The 27,193-nt window shown below is 44.8% G+C and overlaps 1 protein-coding gene across 1 annotated transcript; it reads right to left on the bottom strand.

Moving 5' to 3' along the window:
* On the bottom strand, window positions 1–24,436 carry TXLNB (taxilin beta). The gene is made up of 10 exons (XM_064169244.1): window positions 24,369–24,436; window positions 23,260–23,676; window positions 20,749–20,840; window positions 18,937–19,107; window positions 13,432–13,626; window positions 10,106–10,225; window positions 7,345–7,419; window positions 3,016–3,108; window positions 1,847–1,942; window positions 1–795 (listed from the first exon to the last, which is right to left on the bottom strand). Exons 2-10 carry the CDS (start codon window positions 23,660–23,662, stop codon window positions 1–3), a joined length of 2,040 nt encoding a protein of 679 aa, XP_064025314.1. The 5' UTR covers window positions 23,663–23,676; window positions 24,369–24,436.
* Window positions 24,437–27,193: the final 2,757 nt, after the last annotated feature.

The following is a 27,193-nucleotide window of genomic DNA, read 5'->3' as shown; positions in this document are numbered from 1 at the left end:
TCAATCCACTGCTTCCATATCTGTGTCCCCTTTTTGCTCTGTGGGCTGACCTTGTACAGACTGCTCTGCTGGGTTATCCACATGTTCTGCAACTTCTGGTGGGTTTTTTGTGGGTACTGGCACATTCCCAAGCAAAGTGCACATGTTTTGTGCAGGTATTGGCACGTTTTCAGGGGTTGCTGGCATGGTTTCAATTGGTTTTGGCACTGGCATGTTCTTGGGAGGTACTGACACACTTTCTCTGTGTGTTGGCACCTTTTCCGGCTGCTCGAGCATGCTTTGGGTGGGCTTTGGCACGTTCTCAGTGGGTGTTGTCATATTTTCAGTGGGAGTTGGCATGGTCCCAGTGGGTCCTGGCATGTGTTCAGTGAGTGCTGCTGTGCTCGTGCTGGGCTGCTCACAGTGATTCCTGGCCTCTGGCTGTGGGGTGAGAGGAGAGGGGAGATCTGATGCCAGGACAGCATTACATGTTTGACCATCACAGGTCTCTGGATTACTGCTATTGCTTGGGAGGGATGACTCTGCCTTGTGGGACACTCTGAAAGCTTCAGCCAGCTCCTTCAGCATGGCCTCATCATTAGTGCGCAGCTCAATGCTTTCCTGCTCCAAAGAGGAAGGGCTTGTATCAGCATCTTCTTCTTCTAACATGCCATTTCCATTCACCTCTTCAGGGAACTGGGCTTGCTTTATTTTCTGGTACAGTTCATTCCTCTCTTCCTGCAGAGCTCGGCAAAGGTTCTCTAGCCTCTGGATTTTCAGCACAAAGCACTCATATTCCTTGGTCCTCATGGCTTTCTGTGGCAAAAGATATCAGACAAAGGTGGAGACTGAGGTATGATGCATGCAACTCGTTAGTGGAACTGTCAGTCAGGAAACAATTTGACATCACAGGCTTCTACCAGGTAGCTGGCTTTAACCAACTGCTGTATAATAACTATGGTCTTTTGTACTGAAGCTCCAAGAGGAACTTCACCTCTGTTACAGCATATTAGCATTATCCATACAGATTCAAACCAATTTCACTCAAAAATATTTGCAGCAATACCTGCTAATGATCTGTAGAGATGGAAAAACATAGTGAATGTCCATGTAGATAAACATCCAAAAGCCTACCTCGACTTCTGGTGGGCATGGGTGTGAATCTGGGGTGACAACAAGCTGTATTATACCTTTTGAATGTTTTGATTCTGGGTTGTGTGAGAGCAGCCTGAACTGTTACATTTTCTTGCTTCTACACCCAGTGATACTGCAGCTTGTAGAAAGAGCAATAGCACAGAGCTGCAAAGCTAACCAGAAAGATTTGGTCCAAGGTTAGTGTAAGTTTGGGGTGAAACTTCATGCAGCCTCCTATGTTATTTGAATGAGTCCCAACATGCTTATGAATTTCCTCTGCAATGCCCCTGTGACCGAGTGTTTACAACTATGGTAAGCTACAGTACTCACTTTTGGCTCTTAAGAGTTTGCCTACAGAGGCAGTTAACAGAAGATGTGAATTTGAAGCTCATTAGCTAGAGCACATTAATTGCCTGGGTGGATGGAAAGAAAGTAGTGCGAACCAAATTTGCTTCTGTGTGACAGCATTAACAATCACACATTGTTAGAGCACTTAAAACTCAGCTACATAATTCGGTTCCTTATGGACGATGTCTCTGCACAATCTCAAAGCCCCAGCAGTTGAGATTTATTTTTTTTAATTCTTTTTAAAAGGCATCTAATTATCAAGGTAGCTTGGAAAACAAACAAACAAAAGAACATTGAATTCCGGTGGTTTCAGGTTCATCTCACCTCGTAGTTAAAGCTTTATGTGGGGAAATGGGTGCATCCTGAGAAGAAAAACACAGCTCACCTCTTCAATCATGTCCAGTAATGCTCTGTTACAGTTCTCAAACCTGGATTTCCAGGTAGCAGTATCCTTCTCCAATTTCTTCATTTTCTTTGTCATCTATATAAGTAGGAGGAAAAGCTGAATCAGAACAGAAATTCCATACTGCAGATGAAATTAGGGCAGCCCTTTTATTTAGGTCATTGTGCTCATAACTCTTCTACCAGTATCCGTAGTGGTCATGCTAAGCAATGACTTAAATGTTTTAAGGGATGGATTTAGTTTTGTGTAGCTGCCATATAAGTTTCTGCCTCCAGTCTGTGGTCATAAAGTAGGACCAGCTGATTATGTGGTTAAAAGTGCAGCCAGCTACCAGAGCACAAAAAATCACAAACCCAAAAGGCAAAAAAAGGGCAGCATTACTCTGTTCAACTCTACCAGACCACAGTGTTAGATTGCTGTCAAGTCAAAGGAGGGCTTTTATCTTCTGAGACAGCGATGTCAAGGAAGTTGCCTCTGGATTAGTCACCTCTATACTACTTCCAAAACACACTACTAGCCCAACATCATCATTTTTCCCTTTGGGTTTTTGCAGACTGAGTTGTCTGTGGAGCTCATCAGAGGTTTCCTGAATCAGAGTTTTGAGCCTGGGTGGCAGAGCACAACATTAAGAAAGTAGATACAACAGCTGAATGTATTTAGGTTTCGTTGCAGAAATAAGTACCCCAGCTGCAAGGAAACAATCACTTGGGCTCAGTGGTGGGAAGGTGTTGGTGAGTTTCATCTCTGCCTACACACTCCAGTGGAAAGGCCACGCAGCCTGTGTCAACCTTTCTGTGTCATTTCCAGGCACCCAGACGGCTGTGGGCACTGCTGAACCCACGGGCTGACAAATGCAGCTCCAGACTACCCCTTTGCTGTCTCTGTAGGGTCTGCCTTGGTTTTAGGTGAACTGTTTATTCTTCCAGTCATTTTTGGTTTTAGCTTAAAGGGAAAATGAAATGTTTGGCTTGCAGTGCTGAAGTCTATGCTGGTATCAGCCCTGCCTGAGTATGCCCCAGATCTTATTTGGATGCTAGTGAGATTGTTCTCCAAAATGTGCAAAAATGGTCCCATCCCCATAAAATGATTGCAGTGAGACGGCTCAAAATCTAAGTCTGAAATACAGAGTCCAGGTGTGAGCTGCTACTCACTTTCTCCATCTCCTGTTTGAATGTGGCAAACACTTCGTTGCTTTTGGTTAAAGTTTTCTGAAATTCTTCAAACCTTTCAGAGTAGAGAGTGATCTGCATTAAGAGAGAAAAAAACCACAGTCATTTCAGAGGCTCCAGGCCAGTGTACTTTCACTTGGGTAGAAGATAATAAGTATTGTGTTTGGACGTGGAAATTAGCTCCTGTTTGGAGACCATGAAGCACCAACATCAGGGAACTGAAACTCTCCATCTTTTTAAGGCTGCAAACTGTTGTGATTCCTCTCTCTTGCAGAAGGGCAACTGAGTAAAACTAGGAAGACCCAGGCATGTGATTTTAAAAAGCTCTCTGAATTATGGATCCCTTATTCTCCTGAATGTTGCAGCTATGCTGTCTCTACACAGGGGGCTCAGGAGTAAAAGAATTCCCTAGAAGTGGAGAATCCTGAAAACATTTACCTTGGTAACTGTGTGGGGACTTGAAGAGGATACGATTAAGGTCTGCAAAGATTTCCAGGCTCTGCCTTTCCTTACAAGACCTGTATACTTTTCTGTGCACAACTGTGTCTGACATCTACATCATCCTAAGATGACCCACAGAGTGGAAAATAATAGGATCCCTGGGCCATCTTCATGGGCAGGGAGTAACCTGAGCTGGTCTGACTACTAATGGACCAGACAGTGAGATTAACTCAAGGTGAGGGCCCGTGTGGTTCAAAGATATGCTTGAGTAGTAAGCCCTACTCCAGGCTAAACACCCCCATATAGTTATGTTGTGATTCATGTTGATTCTGGCTAGTTATGATGCCTCTTCTCCTGGCCATAACTGGCAGTGTTCTGTGGATGTGCCTGAGCTACATTTAAGATAGGTAGTTAGAGACACAATATCTGAGAGTATGGTATTGGCTGCAGCCCCTCCATGCCAAGTTGAGTAAAGGCATGGGAGCTTCAAGATCATCCAGGCCAACCCAGCCCTAGCCAATCAACTAGACCATGGCACTAAGTGTCTCATCCAGTCTTTTCTTCAACACCTCCAGGGATGGCAACTCCACCACCTCCCTGGGCAGCCCATTCCAATGCCAATCACTCTCTCTGGGAAGAACTTCCTCCTAACATCCAGCCTATACCTCCCCCAGCACAACTTGAGAATAGCTTCTGCAGTTTAGATTTGAATCATGAATGCTTTCATAGTGGCTGGGAATGGGTTCTGAGAGCTGTCTCTCACTAGGAACATGCACTTATGCTCTCCAGTTAGAGATATGAGGACTGCTGCCCACTGAAGACAAAGCTGGGAGAGAGCTGCTCCCAGGAAGGAACTTCTAAGTGCAAGGCTTTGGGAAGCTGGGGGCACCTCATCATCACCATGCCATGACAGTGCTACAGTCAGGACATCTCTTCAGCCCTTATGTTCTTCTCAGTTGTCGCAGCCCAGTGCCTGCACTACACTGACTACCAAAAATTAAAGGTTCTGGCTAAGTTTTATCTTCTCTCTTTCTTTCAAAGCACAAAGCTAAAATCTCCACCTAAGCAACATTCCTGGGAAGGGTGTGCAGTGCCTAGGGAGGGGGTGCAGCACCTGGAATGCACAACCTAATTTTTCACGTAGTACCTCAGCTGGTGCCAGATCCCTGTCACCATTTGGAGGGCTGGGTTTGGCTCTCTCAGGCATGCTGTGCTGCCCAGAGACATGCTGTCATGAAGCTGATGTGCCCTGATTCCTTCCATCTGAAGAAAGCAGTGGGTGTTTGTCATCTCCTCACTATTAGCAGGCAGTGAGAGCTACCAGCAACAGAACAAGGGGACACAGTCTCGAGTTGTGCCAGGGGAAGTATAGGCTGGAGGTTAGGAGGAAGTTGTTGCCAGAGAGAGTGATTGGCATTGGAATGGGCTGCCCAGGGAGGTGCTGGAGTCGCCATCCCTGGAGGTGTTGAAGAAAAGCCTGGATGAGGCATTTAGTGCCATGGTCTAGTTCACTGGACAGGGCTGGGTGGTAAATTGGACTGGCTAATCTTGGATGTCTCTTCCAACCTGGCTGATTCTATGATTACAGCTTTGTACTATCTTATTGACCAGTGTCTTCTCATAATTACTGAGGCTGTTCCCCTCAGTATCTACTTGTTCTGTACTGTTTGCATCCAGGAATGTTTTATGCTTTTTCTGCTCTGTGCTTGCACAACACCTTCCACAATGGCATCTAGTCCATGAGAGAGGCCCTTTGGTGCTACCCTAATGCAAATGATTAGGATGTTGATAATAATGTTCTTGTTCCCAGTAATTCCAAATTGAGACTGCTATGTAAGTGACAGAGCTCTCACACTTGGGCAGAACCCCTAACTGCATGTTTCATTTCAGGAGGTGAATCACATCTTTATTTTGTTAATCAGTGCCTTTGCAGACTTGTTTGACTGGATTGGTCTAAAAACAGTTTTACAGTTTCAAATGTATGCTTAGTGCATTCTAGCTTTTATCAATACCTTCAGTTTCATTAAACTGGCTACAGAGTTCTGCCAGCATACAAAACTCTCTCTAGTTAAACATAAAAATTTAATTAAAACCACTCTGAGAAAATTTGGAGCAGGTTTGCAGTTGGAAGAGAGTCAGCTGGAGGCCTTTGAGGTTTGATTGCAGAACCTGTGAAACTGGGGTCAACAGCAGTTTATGTGATAACCTTCACTGTGTTACCAGCTTAACTTAGCCTTTGGAAAACATGTAAAGGACCAGTACCCCTCTTAACATGTTTCCAGGTTATCAGTTTAATGTTAACCTTTCTTGGCTACTCAACAGGTAAGAATTAGACAACCAGCATGAGCATAGAATCACAGAATCAGAGAATCACCCAGGTTGGAAGGGACCTCATCTAGTCCAACACCTCTGTAGTCAGAGCAAACTCTGCAGGCAGAGCTGGAGCAACTTACCAGTATGATTAACTGTGAGCAAGGGCTAGGAGGGGGGTTTCTGATAGGTGAGGAGGTGGGCAGCTGCAGAGGGGCATAAGGACTGACATCACTACCCTACCCCACTCTCCCCAAAGCTCTGCTGAGGGGAATCATTCTCACACACAGATCAGTCATAAAATCATAGAATCATAGAATGATAGAATATCAGGGGCTGGAAGGGAACTGGTGAGATCATCTGGTCCAACTCCCATGCCAGAGCAGGATCACCTAGAGCAGATCACACTGAAATGCATCCAGACAGTTCTTGAACATCACCAGAGAGGGAGACTCCACAACCTCCCTGGGCAGCCTGCTCCAGTGCTCTGTCACTCTCACAGTGAAAAAAAATTCCTCCTCATGTTCACATGGTACCTCCCATGCCTGAACTTCCACCCACTGCCCCTTGTCCTGATTTATCAAAGATTAATCTACATGACTGTTTCTATAAGTCTGAGAAAGTCTACTGATGCAGTCTCTTTTTGATGTGAAAGTCCAGAGTGTTGTTCATATTCAAGGTCAAATACAGCACTGCTCTAGAAGTGCAGTTTCTTGGCTTTAGTGCCTTTCACTCCAGCCTGACTCTTAGGGTAAATTTTACCTGACGTTTTTATTTTACTGAATGCTTCACTGAAATCCTAGAGGTCCCTTTGTATAAGCTCTTAGCAGGCAGAGCTTTTGCTACAATTAATGAAAATGTTGCCTTCACACTCCACACCAGAAAAGCACATCAGTTTGCAAAACATATTTAATGATAAGTATGCACTCCAGTACCTTGCTGGATTAGGAAGGTGCCTGAATGTAGTCATGGTGAATAATCAAGCCAAGGTGCTCATACTGTTGTGTGGTTAAGTACTGTAAACACTCGTAACACCATAAAATGGGTTGGAAGGGACCTTTAAAGATCATTTAGTCCAACTCACTTATCTTAGGCAAGGACACCTTTCACTACATCAGGTCCCTCAAAGCTCTGTCTATCCTGACCTTGAATACTTGCAGGGATAGGGCATCCACAATTTCCCTGGAGAACCTGTTCCTTACATGTAGTATAAATCTACCCTCTTTTAGTTTAAAACCAGTAGCCCTTCTCTTACTACTATGGGCCTGACTCCATCTTTATTATAAGTCCCCTTTAAAATATAGAAAGGCTGCAACAAGACCTCCCCAGAGCCTTCTCTCCTCCAGACTAAACTCTTGCACCACAGTAGGGTTTGTAGCATGGACATTACCTTATGGTTGGGTTGAAAACAGCCTGTTTTCTTTGCAACGGTCTATGAGATGCAGAATGGGGTTGGAAGGAATACATAGGAAGTGGTTTGGATACTTTACCTGGAACATGCCACATGGGTTAAAAGCTGGGAAACAAAGGCACACCATGCAATCACCTCTCCTACTTCACCTGTGCCTGCAGGACTGTCTCTTGCTCCTTTAGCATTTTGGCCTGGAGCTTCCATTCAGCAGCTTGGTTCAGGAGCTGTGTTTTGGGCAACAGAGAGAAAATTGTTAGGTCTCTAGCTTATCAGTTGGAAATTCTTGTCCTCTAGCTACCTGTGCTTATGCCAGTGCTACCTTGATAAGGAGTGATGTGGCTTTCAGATTTATGTAGTTAGAGGAATTAGGCAAGACAGAGTATTTAGTGCTACCCAAACACGTGGTACAGAGCATTTAGTTTCCAAAGGCATATTTGAAAATTGAAAATACAATATAAATAGAAGTACTGTGCAAGAGCCTACTCTTACATTGGAAGTTAAAGGTGAATAGAACCACAGAGAAGACAAAGAAATGTTGATTCTTTTGTCTGTTAATTAAATCCTTCTTCTTTCCTACTCACCCACATAGCTTCTACAGCTAGTGAAAATCCAAGAATTCATAAACTCCTCTTTAATGGAAGCAAGCTGCAGAGAGGCTTGCTTAGACTAGCATGCAGACTGAGGTCATCTGCAAACACCAAGCTGGGAATCATAGAATCAGCCAGGTTAAAAGATACCTCCAAGATCATCCAGTCCAACCTAGCACCCAGCCCTAGCCACTCAACTAGACCATGGCACTAAGTCTCCCATCCAGTCTTTTCTTGAACACCTCCAGGGACGGTGCCTCCACCACCTCCCTGGGCAGCCCATTCCAATGCCAATCACTCTCTCTGGCAACAACTTCCTCCTAACCTCCAGCCTATACTTCCCCTGGCACAACTTGAGACTGTGTCCCCTTGTTCTGTTGCTGGTTGCCTGGGGGAAGAGACCAACCCTCCACCTGGCTACAACCTCTCTTCAGGTAGGGGAGGTAGACAGCAATTAGATCACCTCTGAGCCTCCTCTTCTCCAGGCTAAACAACCCCAGCTCCCTCAGCCTCTCCTCATAGGGAGAAATGAATCAGGAAACCTGACACATTTATTAATAGGCTATGAGGTTGTAACAAGGAGGCTTAAATACAAAGAAATGAATAAATATTGCATGTGGTGTTTACAAAACATCACTTCAGTCAAGTGTGGTGATGTTATGCTGTATTACTGGAGCTGTAACAGCTGCTCGAGACCCAGACAGTCACATCATGCTCAGGACTGAAAAAAACCCCACCAAACAGTCCCCAGAACATGCATTCTTATTTAATGACATGGATTTAGGGACTGGGTTAATAAAAATCAAGCTTCTCTTTTTTTTTCTGCCAGAAATGGCAAATTCCAATTATGTAGAAAACTGCTCAATACCTCCTAATCATATACTAGAAAGCTACAAAGGCTTTAAATTGCAATTAACTGCACATCACTAAACATCTCTGATCACAGTATCACAGTATCACCAAGGTTGGAAGAGACCTCACAGATCATCAAGTCCAACCCTTTACCACAGAGCTCAAGGCTAGACTATGGCACCAAGTGCCACATCCAACCTTGCCTTGAACTGCCCCAGGGACGACGACTCCACCACCTCCCCGGGCAGCCCATTCCAGTGTCCAGTGACTCTCTCAGTGAAGAACTTTCTCCTCACCTCGAGCCTAAATTTCCCCTAGCGCAGCCTGAGGCTGTGTCCTCTTGTTCTGGAGCTGGCCACCTGAGAGAAGAGAGCAACCTCCTCCTGGCCACAACCACCCTTCAGGTAGTTGTAGACAGCAATAAGGTCACCCCTGAGCCTCCTCTTCTCCAGGCTAAACAACCCCAGCTCCCTAAGCCTCTCCTCGTAGGGCTGTGCTCGAGGCCTCTCACCAGCCTCGTCGCCCTTCTCTGGACACGCTCAAGATCTCAGTGTCCTTCCTAAACTGGGGGGCCTGATGTAGGGAGGAAGTCCAACTAACACTGAGCAGTTATGGAAAGATAATAAAATTGCATCCTTAAGTAAAGTTGACTCTTTGGAAAAGCCACACAGTGCTCCTTACACAGACAATCAGAATCCTTAGCTGCACATTGTGCAAGCAATGAGGTGAGCTGCCTGTTGAGATGTGACACAGAGACTGCAGGAGGGGACAGCTTGTTTTGTGTAGAGGTAAAGATTTCTACATGGAAGAACTGCATAGGAAGACATCAAAGTGAGCCTTCAAGGGGTAATCACATGACGATGAGAGCCTGTTGTACTCCTCGAGGAGTCTCAGCTGCTGCCACCACTGGGAAGAGGGAAAAGGTGCCAGTGTTGAACTCTGATCTTTTGGGATGGATGTGAAAATCCCAAGCATCATGAGAAAATCTATTTTGGTCTGATGGAGCTCCAAAATGTGGGAGACCAGGGAGAGGTGACCTCCTCTCATCCTGGCCATGCCTGCAGGGATGTTTTTCCACGTCTGCCTGCTAGAGCTGTTCTCTCTACCATGCGAGCAGGTTGCTAAATGCACCCAGATTCTTACTGTCTGGAAGAGGAACTGGCAGACCGATGTTGGGAGGGTAAGCTCTACGAAAGAGAAGAGGAGGGTCTGTTACAGCATGCAGCTCCTCAGACCTCCTCAAATGGCAAAAGCAGATCCACTGAAGGACATCTTGGGAGGCTCAGAGCTTGGGCAATCACTGGCCTTCAGCTATCTCACTTCAATCTCATGTTGTTCTCCACTCTGTTTAAATGTGCATATGTGGGAAGATGGTGTATCAAATATCAGCTACCAAATATATTATCAAAGTAGCATACAGAGCTCATCTTGGCCTAAAGTTAGATAGAAGACAGATTAGAAGGATATGTACATATTCCTTTTCCTTCTGATGTCGCTCCTCGGCTTCCTTCATCAATTCCTGAGACTGCTCCAACTTGGCATCCACCAGTTTCTGTTGAAGTTCTCTGTGCTTAAATATTTTATCAAGGTGCTGTAAGAAAAAAAAACAAGAAAAAGCTCTGCTGAATGTGGAGGCTTCATTATGTACACAGCCTTTCATGCTCATGCATGTACAGCTACCTACTGGAACCCTCATGAGACAAAAATACTGCAGGACAGGAAGACTCACAACCTATTGCAACTACTACTGGATGCAACAATCAGCATGGCTTCACCAAGGCCAAATCCTGCCCAGCAAATCTGGTGGCCTCCTATGAACAGGTCACAACATTAACAGTTGAGAGGTGAGCAACTGATGTCATTTACCTGGACCTGAGCAAGACCTCTGATGCTGTCCTACACCACTTTGTGGTCTCCAAGCTGATGACACATGGGTTTGATGGGTGGACCATGAGATGGATAAAGGACTGGCTCGATGGCCAAACTCAAAGAGTGACTGTCAATGGGTCTGTGTCCAAGTGGAGGCCAGTGACAAGCAGAGTTCCTCAGGGATCAGTCCTGGGACCAGTCTTGTTCAACATCTTTATCTGTGCCACAGACAGAGGCACTGAGTGCACCCTCAGCAAGTTTGCTGATGACACCAAGCTGTGTGGTGCAGCAGACAGGCTGGAGGGAAGGGATCCATCCAGAGGGACCTGGACAGGCTGGAAAAGTGGGTACAAGCTAACCTCATGAGGTTCAACAAGACCAAGTACAAGGTCCTGCATCTGGGTTGAGGCAATGCCAAGCACAAAACCAGGCTGGGCAGTGACTGGCTGGAGAGCAGCCCAGAGGAGAGGGACTTGGGGGTGCTTGTGGGTGAGAAACTCAACATGAGCCAGCAGTGTGCACTTGGCAGCCCAGAAAGCAAACCAGAGCCTGGTCTGCATCAGGAGAAGGCAAATTTATATACATTTAAACATCAATAACAACACAATACCCTCTTGTATAATATTTTAGCTCTCTCCCCACTTTTGGAGACAAAGAAGTCCTGAAAGACTATTCACCACCAGCACACTGCCTCTACCTTCCTACCATTACCTTTTGTAAAGCCAAAAGAAAAGAGAATCAGACGGCAAATACAAGGTCAGGAGAAGAGATAGAAACAGCCAGAAGCCAAGCAGAAGGTAGCCAGAGAGAGAAAGCAACTTTGTACAGCAAAACATAAGATATCCAGCAGGTCAATGGAATTAGATAAACATATCTCGTTATTATTCTGTGACCAATCTGAAATTGTTTATCCTTTAGACTGGAATTCTGTGAAAAAAACCCTTATTCATTTATAATTAAGGCACTAGGTTAAGGCACTAGTCCTAAGCTCTAAGAAGAGCCTTAGCATCTTTGCCAGTTTGATGATCTACATGTGGAGTGATCAATATAATCCAACAGAACTAAAGGTCAAATAATTGCTCATCAATAATATGTATGCAAGGGGTGTGGGGTTTTTGAGCTACTAAGTGGCCAGTTGATTTGAGCCACTCTGTGCATAAATGCATAGACACATTGCACCTCCAGTACTTGACAGCAAGCGTACAGCTCATGCTGTCCTCTCTGTACATGGAAGCCCTGCACGTCTCTGGTGTTCTGGCTGCACATGCACAGCATGAGCTTGGAGGGCCTGGGCCTGGTACCTGAGTGGGGATGCAGAGAAGATCAGATCAGATGAACCAAAGACCTCCTCTGGTGTGTAAAATGTCTGGATCTATGGTGACCTTCAGGAGGTAAATGTTGCTGATAGATCTCTTTGCTCTTGCTTCATTTAGATAAAATTCACTGGAGCAAATATTCTGAGTGCATTCCCTTGATCTACATTTTCTTCTCATTGAAACCACAAGATGGGAATGAACATTTCCCTCATTCATCAGAAGGCCTCATGAAAGATGTAACTGATTTGGAAGTCGAATCATAGAATCATAGAGTTAACCAGGTTGGAAGAGAACTCCAAGATCGTCCAGTCCAACCTAGCACCCAGCCCTAGCCAGTCAACTAGACCATGGCACTAAGTGCTTCATCCAGGCTTTTCTTGAACACCCGCAGGGATGGTGACTCCACCACCTCCCTGGGCAGCCCATTCCAATGCCAATCACTCTTTCTGGGAAGAACTTCTTCCTAACATCCAGCCTGTACTTCCCCTGGCACAACCTGAGACTGTGTCCCCTTGTTCTGTTGCTCGTTGCCTGGGAGAAGAGACCAACCCCCACCTGGCTACAGCCTCCCTTCAGGCAGTTGTAGACAGCAATGAGGTCACCCCTGAGCCTCTTTTTCAGGCTAAATAACCCCAGCTCCCTCAGCCTCTCCTCATAGGGTTTGTGTCCCAGGCCCCTCACCAGCTTTGTTGCCCTTCTCTGGACACATTCCAGCACCTCAACATCTCTCTTGAATTGAGGGGCCCAGAAGTGCATGTCTTGTGTCAGGCGTTCCAGATTGGAAGGACAGATTACTTATGTTTTATGCAGTATGATAATGTCTGGCTGCACTGAGGCTCACACTAAATGTATTTAGATACAATAAAAAGGCTTGTGATATTTGTTAGCATTTGCCATAAAATAAAACAAAAGAAGATAAAATAAAATGGTAGTTTGGTATTTTACTGGAAGGGCCTATCCAAATTTTCTGACCAACTGTAATGTTTACAGAAGGACTAATTTCCCATCTGTCTATTATCTAGAGCTTATGTTGAGTATTGTGCCTAGAATCTGTTCTAAAAGACAGGGCCTCCTTCATCCTTCAGCAGAGTATTCTGCTTCTGGGGAAGGGTCAAAGCATTTACATTAGAGCCCTTCTCAGCAACCTGTGTACTTGGCATCACCAGCAGAGCAAGTTGTCCAAAAAGATGAGACTTGGTTGGTGCTTAGTAGTGACTTGACAAAAATTAGGACTGAGGTGCTGGGGGAGGACCTCATGGATTTGTTGGGGTACTGTAAGGGGCCTGGGGCACAGCTTGGCTGGCAGCTCAGACACCTTGCTGCTTGGATGCTTTAGTCCCTCTTCCCACAGCAGCAAGGCTGCGTGTATGCCACAGCAGGGTGCTGGCCCATACAGCTCCTTGCCTGTGGAGTTTTCCATGCAGACTCTGGCACAGTAAGTCCTGTTCAGAGAACTAAGTGTGGTAGGGGCTACCTTCACTACCTTCACTACCTCCACGAGACACTGAAATGATAGCCAGCAGGGAGGGCAGGCTGGCAATGCTTTCTGCTTCCTCTCAGGGAAGCTGAGTTTGCTGCCTGTCGCCATGGGCAGCCAGAGTGTTGCTCTCACCTCTTCTCGCAGTTCATACTGGTCAATGATGCTTTTCAACTTCTCTGCCAGCTCTGTATTCTCCTGGCAAAGCTTCATGTTCCTCTCACTTTGCTGTTCGATCTGAGTCTGGATCTCGCTCAGTGTGCCCTGGAAATGATTAGTTATTTCTTTCCTCTTCTCATCTTCCTCTCGTGCCCGCTGAATTGTTTCCTCCTGTTGTTAAATGGGAGAGAACACAGGCACTTAAGTAAGATGCATAATAAGAAGTTCCAGAAAGATACTGTTTCAGAGTAGCATAAGGCTTTCCTTTGAAGGATTATACATGTTTGCCTTCCTCTTTGGAGATTTTCTTGCTTTCATCTGCTTGAGCATTAGACATGATTCTAAATTTACAGAGCAAATTACACAGCAGCCTTGAAAACATTGGGAAACTAAAAAATTTGCATTTATAAAGATGGATATAGAGCAGGGTTTCAGATCAAAGCAAGCCTGGAAAAAACGACATACATGCATGTCTTGATTCATGATACTGCAGCACTGCTTTTGCTTTGGAAGAAGATAGTCAGTGGAAGTAGTAAAAAGCTCTTCTAGTGAAATTCTCTTTGATTGAATTAAAAATAATTCACCCTTTAAAACATCTCCTTTTAACTAGGAAGCCTCGTGTGGAATTTATGGGTTTGGGGATTTTAATTTTTAAGAGAAATCCATCACTTTCTATTAAACCCTTCCCAATTCCTCATTTCTCCTTCCCTAACTTTCTTAACTGACGCCAACATTTGAGCTCATTTATTAGGTAGTGGCATTGAGGGAACCTTAGGGGCTGTTTCTTACAGAATCAAAGCAAAGAATCCAAATTTTGCCTGGAGAAAGATTAATGGATTTAAGTTTTTTCTTTGTTTGATCAGTTTTTGTTGTTGTTGTTGTTTTTTAACCTTTTCTTTTAAACAAGTATTGAAATTCTGCTTTGGATTTCTCATGCAGAAAGAACCTGGAGTCATTGCTTTGGATCCAGAAATTTGGCCTCTTTTTATTCCCTGCTTCTTTTGCTTTCAGGGCAGTTTGCCATTCTGGGGCATGTAATTCTGATGTATAGTGGCTAGGACCATATCTGCTGCAGTTACAAGTCATGCCAGAACTATGTTAAGAACTCACTCCATGGCATACAAACGACATAGTCTAATAGCTGAAACCTTTTCCAGCTAGCATATTCATTTGCATAAAACCCTCTGATACTGCATATGGATATTTGCTATAAATATACTTGAATAAAGCCTTAGTTGACTCTAATGAGGTATAATTTATATCAGAAATGTGACATAGAAGGTGTTGATACCGGTCCTACTCTTAAAGTAAGATGAATACCAAATGGCCCAATTTCTACTTAGCATGCACAACACGAGCCTGATCTTGCACAACCACCCTTCAAGGTCTGTCCTTTTGCTGAGTGGAAAGTGACAGAGTTGGCAGCGCCTTGAATGAGGAGAGGAAGGTATTGTAGCTATTAGTGCTAATAGTACTGTAGTGCAAAGGCACCACCGTGCAGCACTGCTGTGCTCTGCAGTTCACACACAAAGACCTGTGCATACCCACAAACGGAGCAAACCAAAGTACAAGCCCGTAAGGACTCTCACTCTTAAGAGGAAGAAAGAATTGCAGATGGAGCTGGGCAAATTACTTGGGAGGGGCACTTGTTGGAAACTAGGCACGTGAAAAAATTACATCAAGATGAAGGAGCAGCTAATTTATTTATTTTTTAATTAGTGGGAATGATTTTTTCATAGAATCATAGAATCAACCGGGTTGGAAGAGACCTCCAAGATCATCCAGTCCAACCTATCACCCAGCCCTATCCAATCAACTAGACCATGGCACTAAGTGCCTCATCCAGGCTTTTCTTGAAGACCCCCAGGGACAATGACTCCACCACCTCCCTGGGCAGCCCATTCCAATGCCAATCACTCTCTCTGTGAAGAACTTCTTCCTAACATCCAGCCTATACCTACCCTGGCACAACTTGAGACTGTGTCCCCTTGTTCTATTGCTGGTTGCCTGGGAGAAGAGGCCACCCCCCACCTGGCTACAGGTGTAGGTACCCTACAACATTTTGCTTGCCCAAAAATTGAACTGTGTTCTGTTTGAGTTTAGTTAGCTTTTGGTTGACTCTTCACTATAACATTGGAGAAGAAATGCTTTTCAAAGTAAAAGAGGTAAAAATGCTACTCTGAAGGTGTTTCAAATTCACTGCTTTAGCATTTCCAAAGTGAAAGAGAAAATTTCCTTTTAAGAGGGAACGTTTACAAACAGCCTGGTCCTTTTTATTTTTGTTCAAAACCTTGCCAAATTTCACTTGAATTCCTAGGTGGTTTCAGTCAATTCAGAACTCCATTTTACCTATACTAAGCTTTTCAAGAAACTATTCCTGCCTCTTAGCCCTGGGTTGCATAGGTGCAACCCTGCGCAAAGAAAACAACCACCAAGTGCTTTCACTTTCAGAAGTCAGGGTGAGAAATCCATCTTACGTGTCTGAAGATCTTTTTCTATGGCTTCCAAACACCCTACCTGAAAAATTCTTCATTGTTTCAGTGGACCAACGATGCTATAATACATCACTGCTGTGATTTAAAGCTCTCTGGAGTAATAAATTCAGCTGAAGATAAAGAAAAAACTATGGATTGTGGGTATGTCACACTGAAAAGTTCTATTACAAGGTGAAATGAGACATCTTGAGAGTGGCAATCATGCAAAACTCCAACGCACATCCATGTGTTACTCAGAGGATTTTATTTCCTGCTCCTCCTGTCTTCTGAGGAGGAATAATTATACAGAGCACAGAGGCAGTACAAAGATTCATGGCCAAAGACAGCGAGCCAGGAAGCATTTAATTGCAGGCACTGTATTTCTCTTGATCTTTCTGCTTCAGAGGAAAAGCTATCTGAGGAGGGTATTTGCTGCCAGGCTGGGGTGTTTCCCAGGAAACTCCTCTGAATCACATAGAAAATGGCAGTGATTTGTTAAATCCTTGAGATCCCAGTTACAGACTAAGAGTGGGTGTGTGTGAGAGGAGCAGGGTGAGCAGAAAGCTGATTGTGTGGCTGCAGCACTCTGCAGAAACCTGCAGGCATTACCTCTGCCTTGCACCAAGACATAAACTCCTCAGTGCCTCAGTGCTCTGCACGCCATGTGGTGCCACCTCGACATGAGGAGAAACTTCTTTACAGTGAGGGTGACAGAGCACTGGAACAGGCTGCCCAGAGACGTTTTGGAGTCTCCTTCCCTGGAGCCTTTCAAAATCTGCCTGGATGCATTCCTGTGCAGACTACCCTAGGTGATGCTGCTTTGGCAAGGAGGTTGGACTTGATGCTCTTTGGAGGTCCCTTCCAACCTCTAAGGTTCTGTGGTTCTGTGAACGTGAACAGCACGCAGAGAAAGGAGTTGCTGGTCTTAGCAGAGCTACTCTATTGCAGTGGGAATGCATTCTGCTATTTAATGAACATTTATTCCACTTTTCTTGGAGAGAGAATTAAATGTCTTTTTTTTTTTTTTTTCCCCTGCTGTGAAGTGTTAGCTGCAAGGAAATAATCTGAGCTGTAGGGAAGTCAGATATTGAGGCCAGTATTTAATAGTAACCAGAAATGTTTCTTCTCTCATCTGCCCTGTGGATTTTCAGCACAGCTCCATACTGCATATTCATCACCACTTGGCTACACCAATCTCCAGTTAATAGGAATTCCACACACCAGATAAGCAAAGATTACATTTACATGACGTGATGTGCATGTAATGTACCACATGTCAGAGCTGGTTCGTGATCTGGACAGGCTAACTTTCTCCTTTGCTATTGAAATGACACAATCTCCTACAGTTTTTCTTTTCCACTCTTTGGAACATTATCAAATGTGCTCATCTCAAGTGCTCAAAAATCAGCTTCTCTGTCCTGCCAAAGCCCAAATAAAAATCACTTAAGCAGGACATTTTAAAAATAACATTTGATGGATTCTTCTGCTTTAGGTCCTCTCAGAACAGTCCTAAGTGAAACAAAATTGCACTCTTTAGAGATTGCCCTACTGGAGAGCAGCTCCATGGAGAAAGACCTTGGAGTCCTAGTGGCAGATAGCAAATTCTCCAGAGGCCAGCAATGTGCCCTTGTGGCCAAGAGGGCAAATGGTATCCTGGGGTGCATCCAGCGAGTCTAGGGAGGTTCTTTTCCCTTCTGCTCTGCCCTGGTGAGACTACACCACAGTCCAATGCGAGATGAGCGGAGGGAGAGCCTCGGTAACAGGCTACACTACAATGACTTGTAACCACTACAACGACTTGTAAACACATCCAGGGTTGGCGATTCAGCCACCTCCCTGGGCAGCCCATTCCAATGCCTGACCACTCTTGCTATGAAATTTTTTTTCCCTAATGTCCAGTCTAAACCTAACCAGTCACATCTTGAGGCCATTCTCTTGTTCTATCACTATTTACTCTGCGAAGAAATCAGCAGCAGCCTCTCCACATCATCCTTTCAGGTAGCTTCAGACAGTGATGAGGTCTCCCCTCAGCCTCCTCTATTTCAAACTAACCAGCCCCAGTTCCCTCATAAGACCCTTCACAGCTTTGTTGCCCTCCTCTACACTTGCTCCAGCACCTCGACATTCCTCTTGTAATGAGGTGCCCAAAATGGAACACAGTACTGGAGGTTTGGCCTCATCAGAGCCAAGTACAAGGGGACAATCACCTCCCTGCTTCTGGTAGTCACATTTCTAATACAAGCCACAATGACATTGGCTTTCTTGGCCACTAGAACACACCCTTACTGATATTGACTTGCTTCTCAATTAGAACTCCCAGGTCCCTTTCTGCCAGACAGCTTTCCAGCCACACTGCCCCAAGCCTGTAGCGTTGTTTGGGGTTGTTGTGATCTAACTGCAGGACCCGTCATTTGGCCTTATTGTAGCTCAACCCATTAACACTGGCCCATGGATCCAATCTATCCAAGTCCCTCTGTAGAGCCTCCCTACCCTCATGATGATCAACACTGCCACCTAACTTGGCGCCATCTACAAACTTACTGATGACAATATGCTTCTTGAACCTAACATCTGTCAAGAAGCATAATGCTATTATAAATGTCACATTTAAATGGCACAATGAACCAAGCACTAGGCAGGCATGGCACATAGATACTAACCTCCTGACACTCCTTAAAAATTGTCTTTTTTTTTAACTGATTCTCATGATGCAAATGACTTCCACATTAGTATCCACCAGTGGTGGTGCTAACAGCCTTGCACTGAGCTCCCTGATAATGCAAGGAGGACTTGTGAGGGCAAACTCAATATCCAAAAGTTCTTGGAAATATCCAAATGAGGAATAAAGGGGTCTTGGTGTAAAGGGGTCTGAAGATTAGAGCATATATATGTGTGATATATTGCACGTACCGATGCAAACATCTCTTTGGTTTGGTACTAGAACAAGATGGAAAGGCACCAGCATCTTCTTCCCCCACTGCCAAGTACCTTCACCTTCACCACTCACCTTCAGGTTTTTGTTGTGCCTCTGGAGCTCCCGGCACAGGCTCTCAAGCTTGCTGCGGGCAAGGATGGCTCGGCTGTGCTCACTCTGCAGCTGGTCCTTCTCCTTGGTGATCTGGGCCTGTCTTTTCTGCAGGTACTTGAGCTTTTTCTGCTCAGCACGATGTTCTTCAAGCTGGGTAAGGAAGAGGGAATTAAAATGAAACCAAGAGGGACAGAAGAGTAAAGAAAATGAGCTATTTTAGTACTGGGAAAGTCTTCACACTTTGTTAACCTCTTAGGAAATGTTTGCTATGTCAGTGCTAATCAGAGAGGAGTGTGCCACTTGGAGAGCCTCCCAAGCCTGCTTTCTGTGGCACTCCCAAGTGTGCTGCAGTGTGGGAGGGTGAACATAATTTTTAATACTGCTGTCACACTATTTCATCTCTTTCTTCTTTGGTTTGAGTTTCTTTGCAGGACAGCTGTGAGGTTTTTATTTTTGCTTCAGTGTTAGGAACTGGAGCAGTGGGTAGTGCTTTATGCAGTGAGACTTCTCCAGATCATGAGATAACACAGTAGTCGTTCATTCTCTTTTGCAGCTTCCTGAAAAAGAAGCAGCTTGCTATATACCCAGGAACCTGCTGGAAAAAAACCAACAGCAAAAGAGATGCTGGAGACCAGGGATGCCATCTGTGTAGGGGCATTGCTGATGATGGACAATAATGTCCTTCAGGAAAGAGTCATCAAAGCATTCAGCCTGATCAGGCTCAGTGCTCTATATTTTGCTTCCTAACATTTTATACTAAGCCCTGTATTATTTTCATTCTGATTAAACTACAATTACATTATTTAAAGCAATACCCATATACAGAGGTATGTGAAACTCCTTCTAGAAGGTGAAGGCTGAAGCCTAGACACTAGTTCCTAGTGTTGGATCAGTTTGGTAAATTTGCCTTTAAGTACAAATGTTACAGGATCACAGGAAGTTAGGGGTTGGAAGGGACCTCCAGAGATTGAGTCCAACTCCCCTGCCAGAGCAGGACCATAGAATCTAGTGCAGGTCACACAGGAACACATCCAGACAGGCCTTGAAAGTCTCCAGAGAAGGAGACTCCACAACCTCTCTGGGGAGCTTGTTCCAGTGCTCTGTGACTCTTACAGTAAAGAAATTCTTCCTCATGTCGAGGTGGAACTTCTTGTGCTGTAGTTTATATCCATTGCCCCTTGTCTTATCACAGGGTGAAACAGAGAAGAGCCTGTGCCCTCCCTCTTGACACCCAGCCCTCAGATATTTATGAACATTGATTAGTTCCACTCTGAGTCTTCTCATCACCAGACCGAAAGGCTCCTGAACTAGGGAGTCCAAACCTGAACACAATATTCCAGGTGAGGTCTCAGCAGGGCGGAGTAGAGGGGGAGAAGAACCTCCCTCCATCTGCTAGCCATGCTCCTCTTAATGCAGCCCAGGATCCCATTGGCCTTCTTGGCCACAAAGGCATATTGCTGTCCCATGGATAGCTTCTTGTCCACCAGATTCCCACCAGGTCCTTCTCCATAGAGCTGCTTTCCAGCAGAACACCTCCCAAGTTCTACTGTCTCATCAACTTTTTAACTCAGCCTTTCTGCCTCATCTTTTACTTCACCACCACCACCTTTGCTCTTTTTCCTTCTCCTCATTCCTAATTGATTGTTTGACCCTGAGAATGATATTTGGGTATATTTGCACTTAGGGATTCATAGAACTACTGCATGAGGTCTGAGCATACTGCGTGGCAGGCAGCTTTTATTGTTTCCTGTACAGACAGTGTGCGCGGAAAAGAACCAGTCCTGTACTAACCAGCTCAGCATACTTCTTAAACAGCAGGTCCAGCTTCTCCTCTGGGGTGTTGAGCTTGTTCAAGCTTTGCATCAGTAGGGTGGCTTCCTTCCCTTAGAAAGGAAAAAAAAAGCAGCAGAAATTTGATGATAGAGACACTTTGTAGCTGATGAGCCATTATGAAATTGGTTGTTTGATGCACAGAGCTGTAAAACTTAAGGGAGAAATGAGGCATTTTTGGAAGGAAGGGGATATTCTTTGTTATTAATTCCTGGGCTTTTCTTCTTCCCATAAGAATAAAAATGCTTGCCTTTTCTTCTGTTTCAGACCTCAGTAACGTGCTGATTTCTAGCAAAAACATTGGCTGTCAAACACTTCTGTCCTGTATTTCGTTTTCATTGAAGTGGTTTTGCATCATGACCGAGTCACATATATGGCCCATTTAACTGAAATAGGATGGAAAGGGCCTAGACCCTAAAGGCTCAGAAACTGTATCACTTTGCAGGTGAAAATCAATCAAAGCTGTACTCAGCTCCTGTGCTGCTCCATCCTTAAAAGACATAAGGAAGATTATGTTAAGTACAGAGACTACAGTGTGGATGGAAACAATCAGAGAGCAGTAGGTGCTGCCAGTCCATTCTGGGCTACTTGACCGTGGTGTAAATCAGTCCTCTGGCTTGGTGAAGAGCGTAGGAACACCAGACAGTCTAGCTATTTGGGCATATATAGCTAACTCACTGCATAGCCATTTATGAATTGCTTCTCTTCTGATACTTCTTGGCATTAATTTTCAGCCCTGAGTAGGGGCTGGAGCTTGAACACTGCTTGTTCTTCAAATACCAAGTGCCCCTGAAGGTAAGGATGGCTGTGGTGCCAGGGGCTTGGCTGTGAGGGGGCTATGGCCCCTGAAGGTAAGGATGGCTGTGGTGCCAGGGGCTTGGCTGTGAGGGGGCTATGGCCCCTGAAGGTAAGGATGGCTGTGGTGCCAGGGGCTTGGCTGTGAGGGGGCTATGGCCCCTGAAGGTAAGGATGGCTGTGGTGCCAGGGGCTTGGCTGTGAGGGGGCTATGGCCCCTGAAGGTAAGGATGGCTGTGGTGCCAGGGGCTTGGCTGTGAGGGGGCTATGGCCCCTGAAGGTAAGGATGGCTGTGGTGCCAGGGGCTTGGCTGTGAGGGGGCTATGGCCCCTGAAGGTAAGGATGGCTGTGGCTCCTTCCCGAGGCTGTGAGAGCAGATTTGCCTTCTACTTTAGGCTGTTCTTCTTTTGCTTTAAGTTTAGTGCAGTCCAGTACTGCCTATGGAGAAAATCCACTATTTCACACTAAGCTCTTCATACAGGACCTGTATAAATAAGTTGAAGAGAAATAAGATTACTGCAAGTAATTTGTGAAAATTACTGCAAGTACAGTTGGAGAACTGTGCTTTGGTAGTGTTTTCACTCATCTTGGGGAGGGACTGATAACTGTACCAAAGCCAAGGCAATAGATACTGAGGAACTTTCTTTCTCCCGGACGTTTGAGAAATTTAGGGGGGGAAAATCCCTGCTCTGTTCCTTTTCTCTAAGAACGTCCTGCAGTATTGTTTCTATAGGCTTAGTCGAGGGTTGGGTCTCAGTTCTGATGCAAAGGGGGGGGGCGTGAAGGTTGGCAGGAGTCAAACGTGGGAAGGGAAATCAATTACACGTTCTCTAGGTTGGGATGTAACTACATTGCTCTCTAGTGGCTGCCCAGAAGAAGCCACATACTTCACGAAAGCTCGCCGAGACTTCTTCCTAGCTCAGCTAACCGAGTTCTGCCGTGGCCAGGGGGCTCTCTAAGCGCTGTGCTTACAGACACTGAGCATACTGCTTTATTTCATATAGCCCAGGGCTTGGGGAGGTGAAAAACAACGTGGACATGACGGCGAGTTTGTTCTACAGAGTGCCGTGTCATTTAGATGGGATGTTAGGAACAAGTTCTTTGCTATGAGGTGGTGAAACACTGCAACAGGCTGTCCTGGGAAGTGGTTGGGCCCCAGCCCTGGAGATATTCAAAGTGAGGCTCGACGGGGCTCTGGGAAACCTGGTCTAGCTTTGGATGTCCCTGCTGACATTGGATTAGATGACCTTTGGAGGTCCCTTCCAGGACCACTCTATGATTCTCTGATTCTCTGATATAGCATTGTTATGACCAGGGAGAAGTCACACCAAAGGATGCAAGGGAAGGAAAAAATTACTGTGGTGCAAATGAGTTCCAGTTTCCCTTGTTCAGTGTGTCATCAGGCTTACAGCTTTGGCTAAGCAGTTTGGGTGGCCCAATAGTATATCAGAATGATGTGAAATCATCCTTTTTACTAGGACTAATGGCTGATACAGCTCACATGTATCTGATGGGTAATTACTGAAAGTAGCTATTAGAGAAAAGTTCTGTTGTCATTTTCAGTAGTAACTAGAGGTCTCTATCACTCCTGTCAGAGGCTTAACATGGGAAAGGGCAAGGACAAGAGAAGTTTTATTTATGTGTGCAGAAGAGCTATGTAAGTACATAATTACTTGCCTAGCCCTTTTAGGATTTTCTTCTCCAGCTTTTGCTCCTTGCTGCCACTGGGCTCCTTTGCTCTGGAAGCATCCCCAGGAGCCAGCTTCTCTTTTTCAGTCTCCTCATTTGCGTCTTCATACTCCATATCCTCCACGCTGCCCAGCTCTCCCTTTTCAGGCCTGTCAGTCCCCATAGCAGCACTTTCCTTCTCCACCAGGCTCGTGGCAGACCCATAGGTTTTAATAATGTCCTCCAGCTGCCGGCTCAGCTCCTCTGAGATGTCACATACAGCCGCTTCGGGCTGGGCACTTGGCTGCTCCGTGGGGGCTGCGGCAGTAGCCTGGGAGCCAGGGGCAGATTTGTCCCCGCTCTGCCCCTGGATGTCCTGTCCAGCTGAAGTGGGAGACTGGTCATTCTCCATGCTCGGTGCAGGACCTGACAGCAAACAAACAGAGGGTTAATTTAAAAGTACACAAAATTGGTCTTCTAACTGCTCCAAAACCTTGGCCAGCACGTGAGTGATTTCGTGTGGAATTTGAGATGGCAGCACATCAGTCGGCTCTGGCTTGATAAATACGTCACACTCAAATGAACAACCAAGGTGATTTGGCTGCAGGGAGGAAAGCAAATTACACACTTTCCAAAAGGAAAAGCTTGCCCAGGCACAATACTTAAAAATCAAAACCTCTTATTCCCATTGCCAGTGATAACACATGAAATGACACCCAAGAAATTGATACCATTTCCTTCCCTGAACACACTATTTACAAACCATTTACTCCTCTTGATCTCTTTACCTGAAAATCTGACTACTGGTATGGGCAGCTTCATTTCAGAGCTGCCTCAGTTTCATTTCCCATTTCTCCCCTCTTGGCACATCTTAAGTCAATAATCATGAAAAAGTAATATTTTAAATGAAACTGGTGCACTGAAAATTGTGCTCTGATCTTGGAAAGCCCAGCGTGGTTCTTGATCTACAAGAGACTTGGTTTCATGCTGTCACAATAACAGCAAAGATTAAGCTAAACAACTTAACCCCACTCTTCTCTTGTGCTTGCTGCATGCTGCTGGCAGCTTGTTTGACAAAGTATAAAATAGAGAATAAATCAGAGCAAAGCAAAACTGACCAGACGTAACATGGGTTGATAGTCTGTGGTGTTTTCTGAGGCAAATTTGAGTTCATTTGTTCCCAATTTGCAAAGAGGAAGCTTTTCTTTTCCAATGTCTTTGAGTGACTGCACTCAGCCAGCAGAATCTAGAGCTCCTGACTTGCCTGTGTTCTTCTGACGACTGTGCCAGCTTACCCAGGACCTGGTAATGAAAGCATCAGTGAGAGTGTCCCAGGCACCTGCTCCTACATCCTGCAAGCTGTTAGCCAGCAAAACCAGCATCTCTGACTGGGTGCAGCTGGAAAACTCAGTGTGGAGAAGGCTTCTTCCTTCTCAGAGTGCCCTCAGAGCTGCTGTTATAGCTGCATTGCCCTCCCAAGGTGTCTGGGTGCGCAGCTAGTTCTCACCCTGCAACTAGCCCCACTTCTGCTTCACTACAATACTCTCTACTCTGTAGCCAGAAGTCCTTTTACTTTCTTTTTTTCAGGCTAATTTTTGCTCCTCCTTTAATGATATGATTTATGAAGGTGGTAGTGGAGAATAAAGAGAGGAAGAATTTTGCCTTCTCATTCTGTTCCCACACCTGAGGTGGCTGCTTTCTTATCTTGTAAAAGACAGCTTGCTTTGAAAACACAGAGCTCACTGGAAAGCATTTAGTTCCCTGCTCAGTTGGCCACAATGTGTACTTTCTATGGTGTCTACATTTATACAGCTTTCAGAATCATAAACTTGCCTGCCCAAAGGCAGTACATGATAAGGAAGATGTAATTTAGTGTAATACATGGTTCGATGTTTGTTATTAAACCCTCCTCAGTCAAAGGGATTGGAAGTGCAGTGATAGCCATCACTAAGGTGACACTTTTCAAGAGCTGATTGTCTGGCTATTTGACTGGGCTTACAGGTAAGATATTAACATATTATGGTTTATCATCTCTCAAGCAAATAATTGAAAGCTTTGAGTAGGGCTCAGGATGTGCTTGAGAACTGTTAGCTGTAAATTGATGCCCCTGCAATCCTCCCACAGGTACAACTCCCCAGCAAGAATGGCTTGGGAAGGTGGCTGGACATGGTTTCACAGACCCTGTCAGACAAATGCATTTCATTTGTTCCATCCTGCTTGTGGCACAGTCATTATATCACTGCAAAGGGGTTGGAAAATTCTATCTGTCTGATTTGATGTCATATTTAGTTTAATTTACATTGAAAGATTAGAGCCTTCATATTTAGTTTAACTTACATTGAAAGATTAGACCCTGCATGTGTAATTTAGGTTAATAATCTAACAGTTTGTGATCTTACTTTAGCTATAGCTGCTTCAATTAATTCAAGGTCAGGAAGATTGTAGTAAATACTAAGCTAGAAGCTCCACAAAATAAGTGTTTCTCTGACATGTTCAGACTAGTGTTTACAGTTGTATTAATTAATTCTAGCTAACTGGCAGGTGGTAATCCATCAGCCAGAAAACCCAGGACCACCAGTTCTTTCTAGACAGAACAAGCCTCACAAAGTGTATTTCCAACTTCATCTATTTGTATTTATCACATAGGGAGAACAGAATGATGATCTCTTTGGGTCCCTTCCAACCCCTGACGTCCTGTGATTGCTAAATGCTTCATTTACAAATATGAATTTATTTTCCAGCTATCTCCCCCCTTTCTGTAAGAAGGCACAAGTCAATGTGGTTCTTACTGCACCCCAACTCTCTCCCTTGGCTGCCTCCCAGCTTGCAACCCAGCAACTCTCATGGAACAGTATCTAAAGGTCTCTTCTTTACATGAATCATGAAACATGGCTGCAGACACAATAGGCTTTAAATAAACAGCAGCAATCCATTTATGCTCAGTGTTTCTCAGTAATAAGGTACAGCCATGAGCAAATGAAAGAGAAACTGGATGCTCAGAATCAAAGACATAAGAAGCTGGCCTCACAGGAAATCTTCCCTAATGTACATTGCTGACTAGAAAGGGATTAGTTATAATCAATCTCTGAAGCTATGGCAATGCACATTTGCTCAGACCACCAGCCTGCAACAGTGAGCAGGCAGGAACCACAGAACCAACGAAGTACCTTTAACCCAAGGGTGCCCACCTACTGGGTCATATCAAGGACTGTACTGCACACACACATAAATATTTTACTGTCGTGCTAGTTTGAGGCTAACTGGAATACTTTAATGAGAGAAATTAGATCATTGGTTGTAAAAAGACAATAATGAAGAGTCTATATAATTTATTAGTTTGGTGAGAGGGATAAAAAGCTAAAATGTAAATAATCTTAGTCTGGTCTGTGTCTATGGATCTAATCACTTTGTCCTGGGACACTGCACTATCTGTTTCTCCTTTGATCTGATCTAACATCTCTCCTCTAATGTTGGCTAACAACTAACTCCTAAGCTTTGCTGCTTATTTTGTCTGTCTGGGAGATAGAGAGGGAGAAAGAAGGGAGTAGCTTTGAGCCCTTCTGGGCAGTTTGTCTGGGAGGGAGTTTGGATTTCTGTATTATTTCTAATTTGTATACAATTGTAAATACCTGTAAATATATTGTGTATATATATATATATATATATATATATATATATATATATGCTTGTTAATTTTGCCATGCTGTAAATACAGCTTCATCTTACTTCCAAGCCATCTGAGCTAGTCTGGTAAATGTCAAATAGTGTGTGTGTGGGGAAGGTTCCTAACCCACATCAACTGTTCTATTCCACTCTTCTTCAGGCTACACCAGAGGTCTTGTAACTACTTTCAAGCACAAACCCAATGCCTGTAAAGATGTCTGTACCTTGTTTTGCATAGTGGCTGCCACAGCATCACAGAGTTTACATTTAGGGAGACAGG

This window comes from Pogoniulus pusillus, chromosome 31 (assembly GCF_015220805.1).
Source record: "Pogoniulus pusillus isolate bPogPus1 chromosome 31, bPogPus1.pri, whole genome shotgun sequence".
In the NCBI taxonomy this organism is placed as follows: domain Eukaryota; kingdom Metazoa; phylum Chordata; class Aves; order Piciformes; family Lybiidae; genus Pogoniulus; species Pogoniulus pusillus.
The sequence above is the reverse complement of the archived record's forward strand: the minus strand, read 5'-3'. Positions and strand labels throughout refer to the sequence as shown.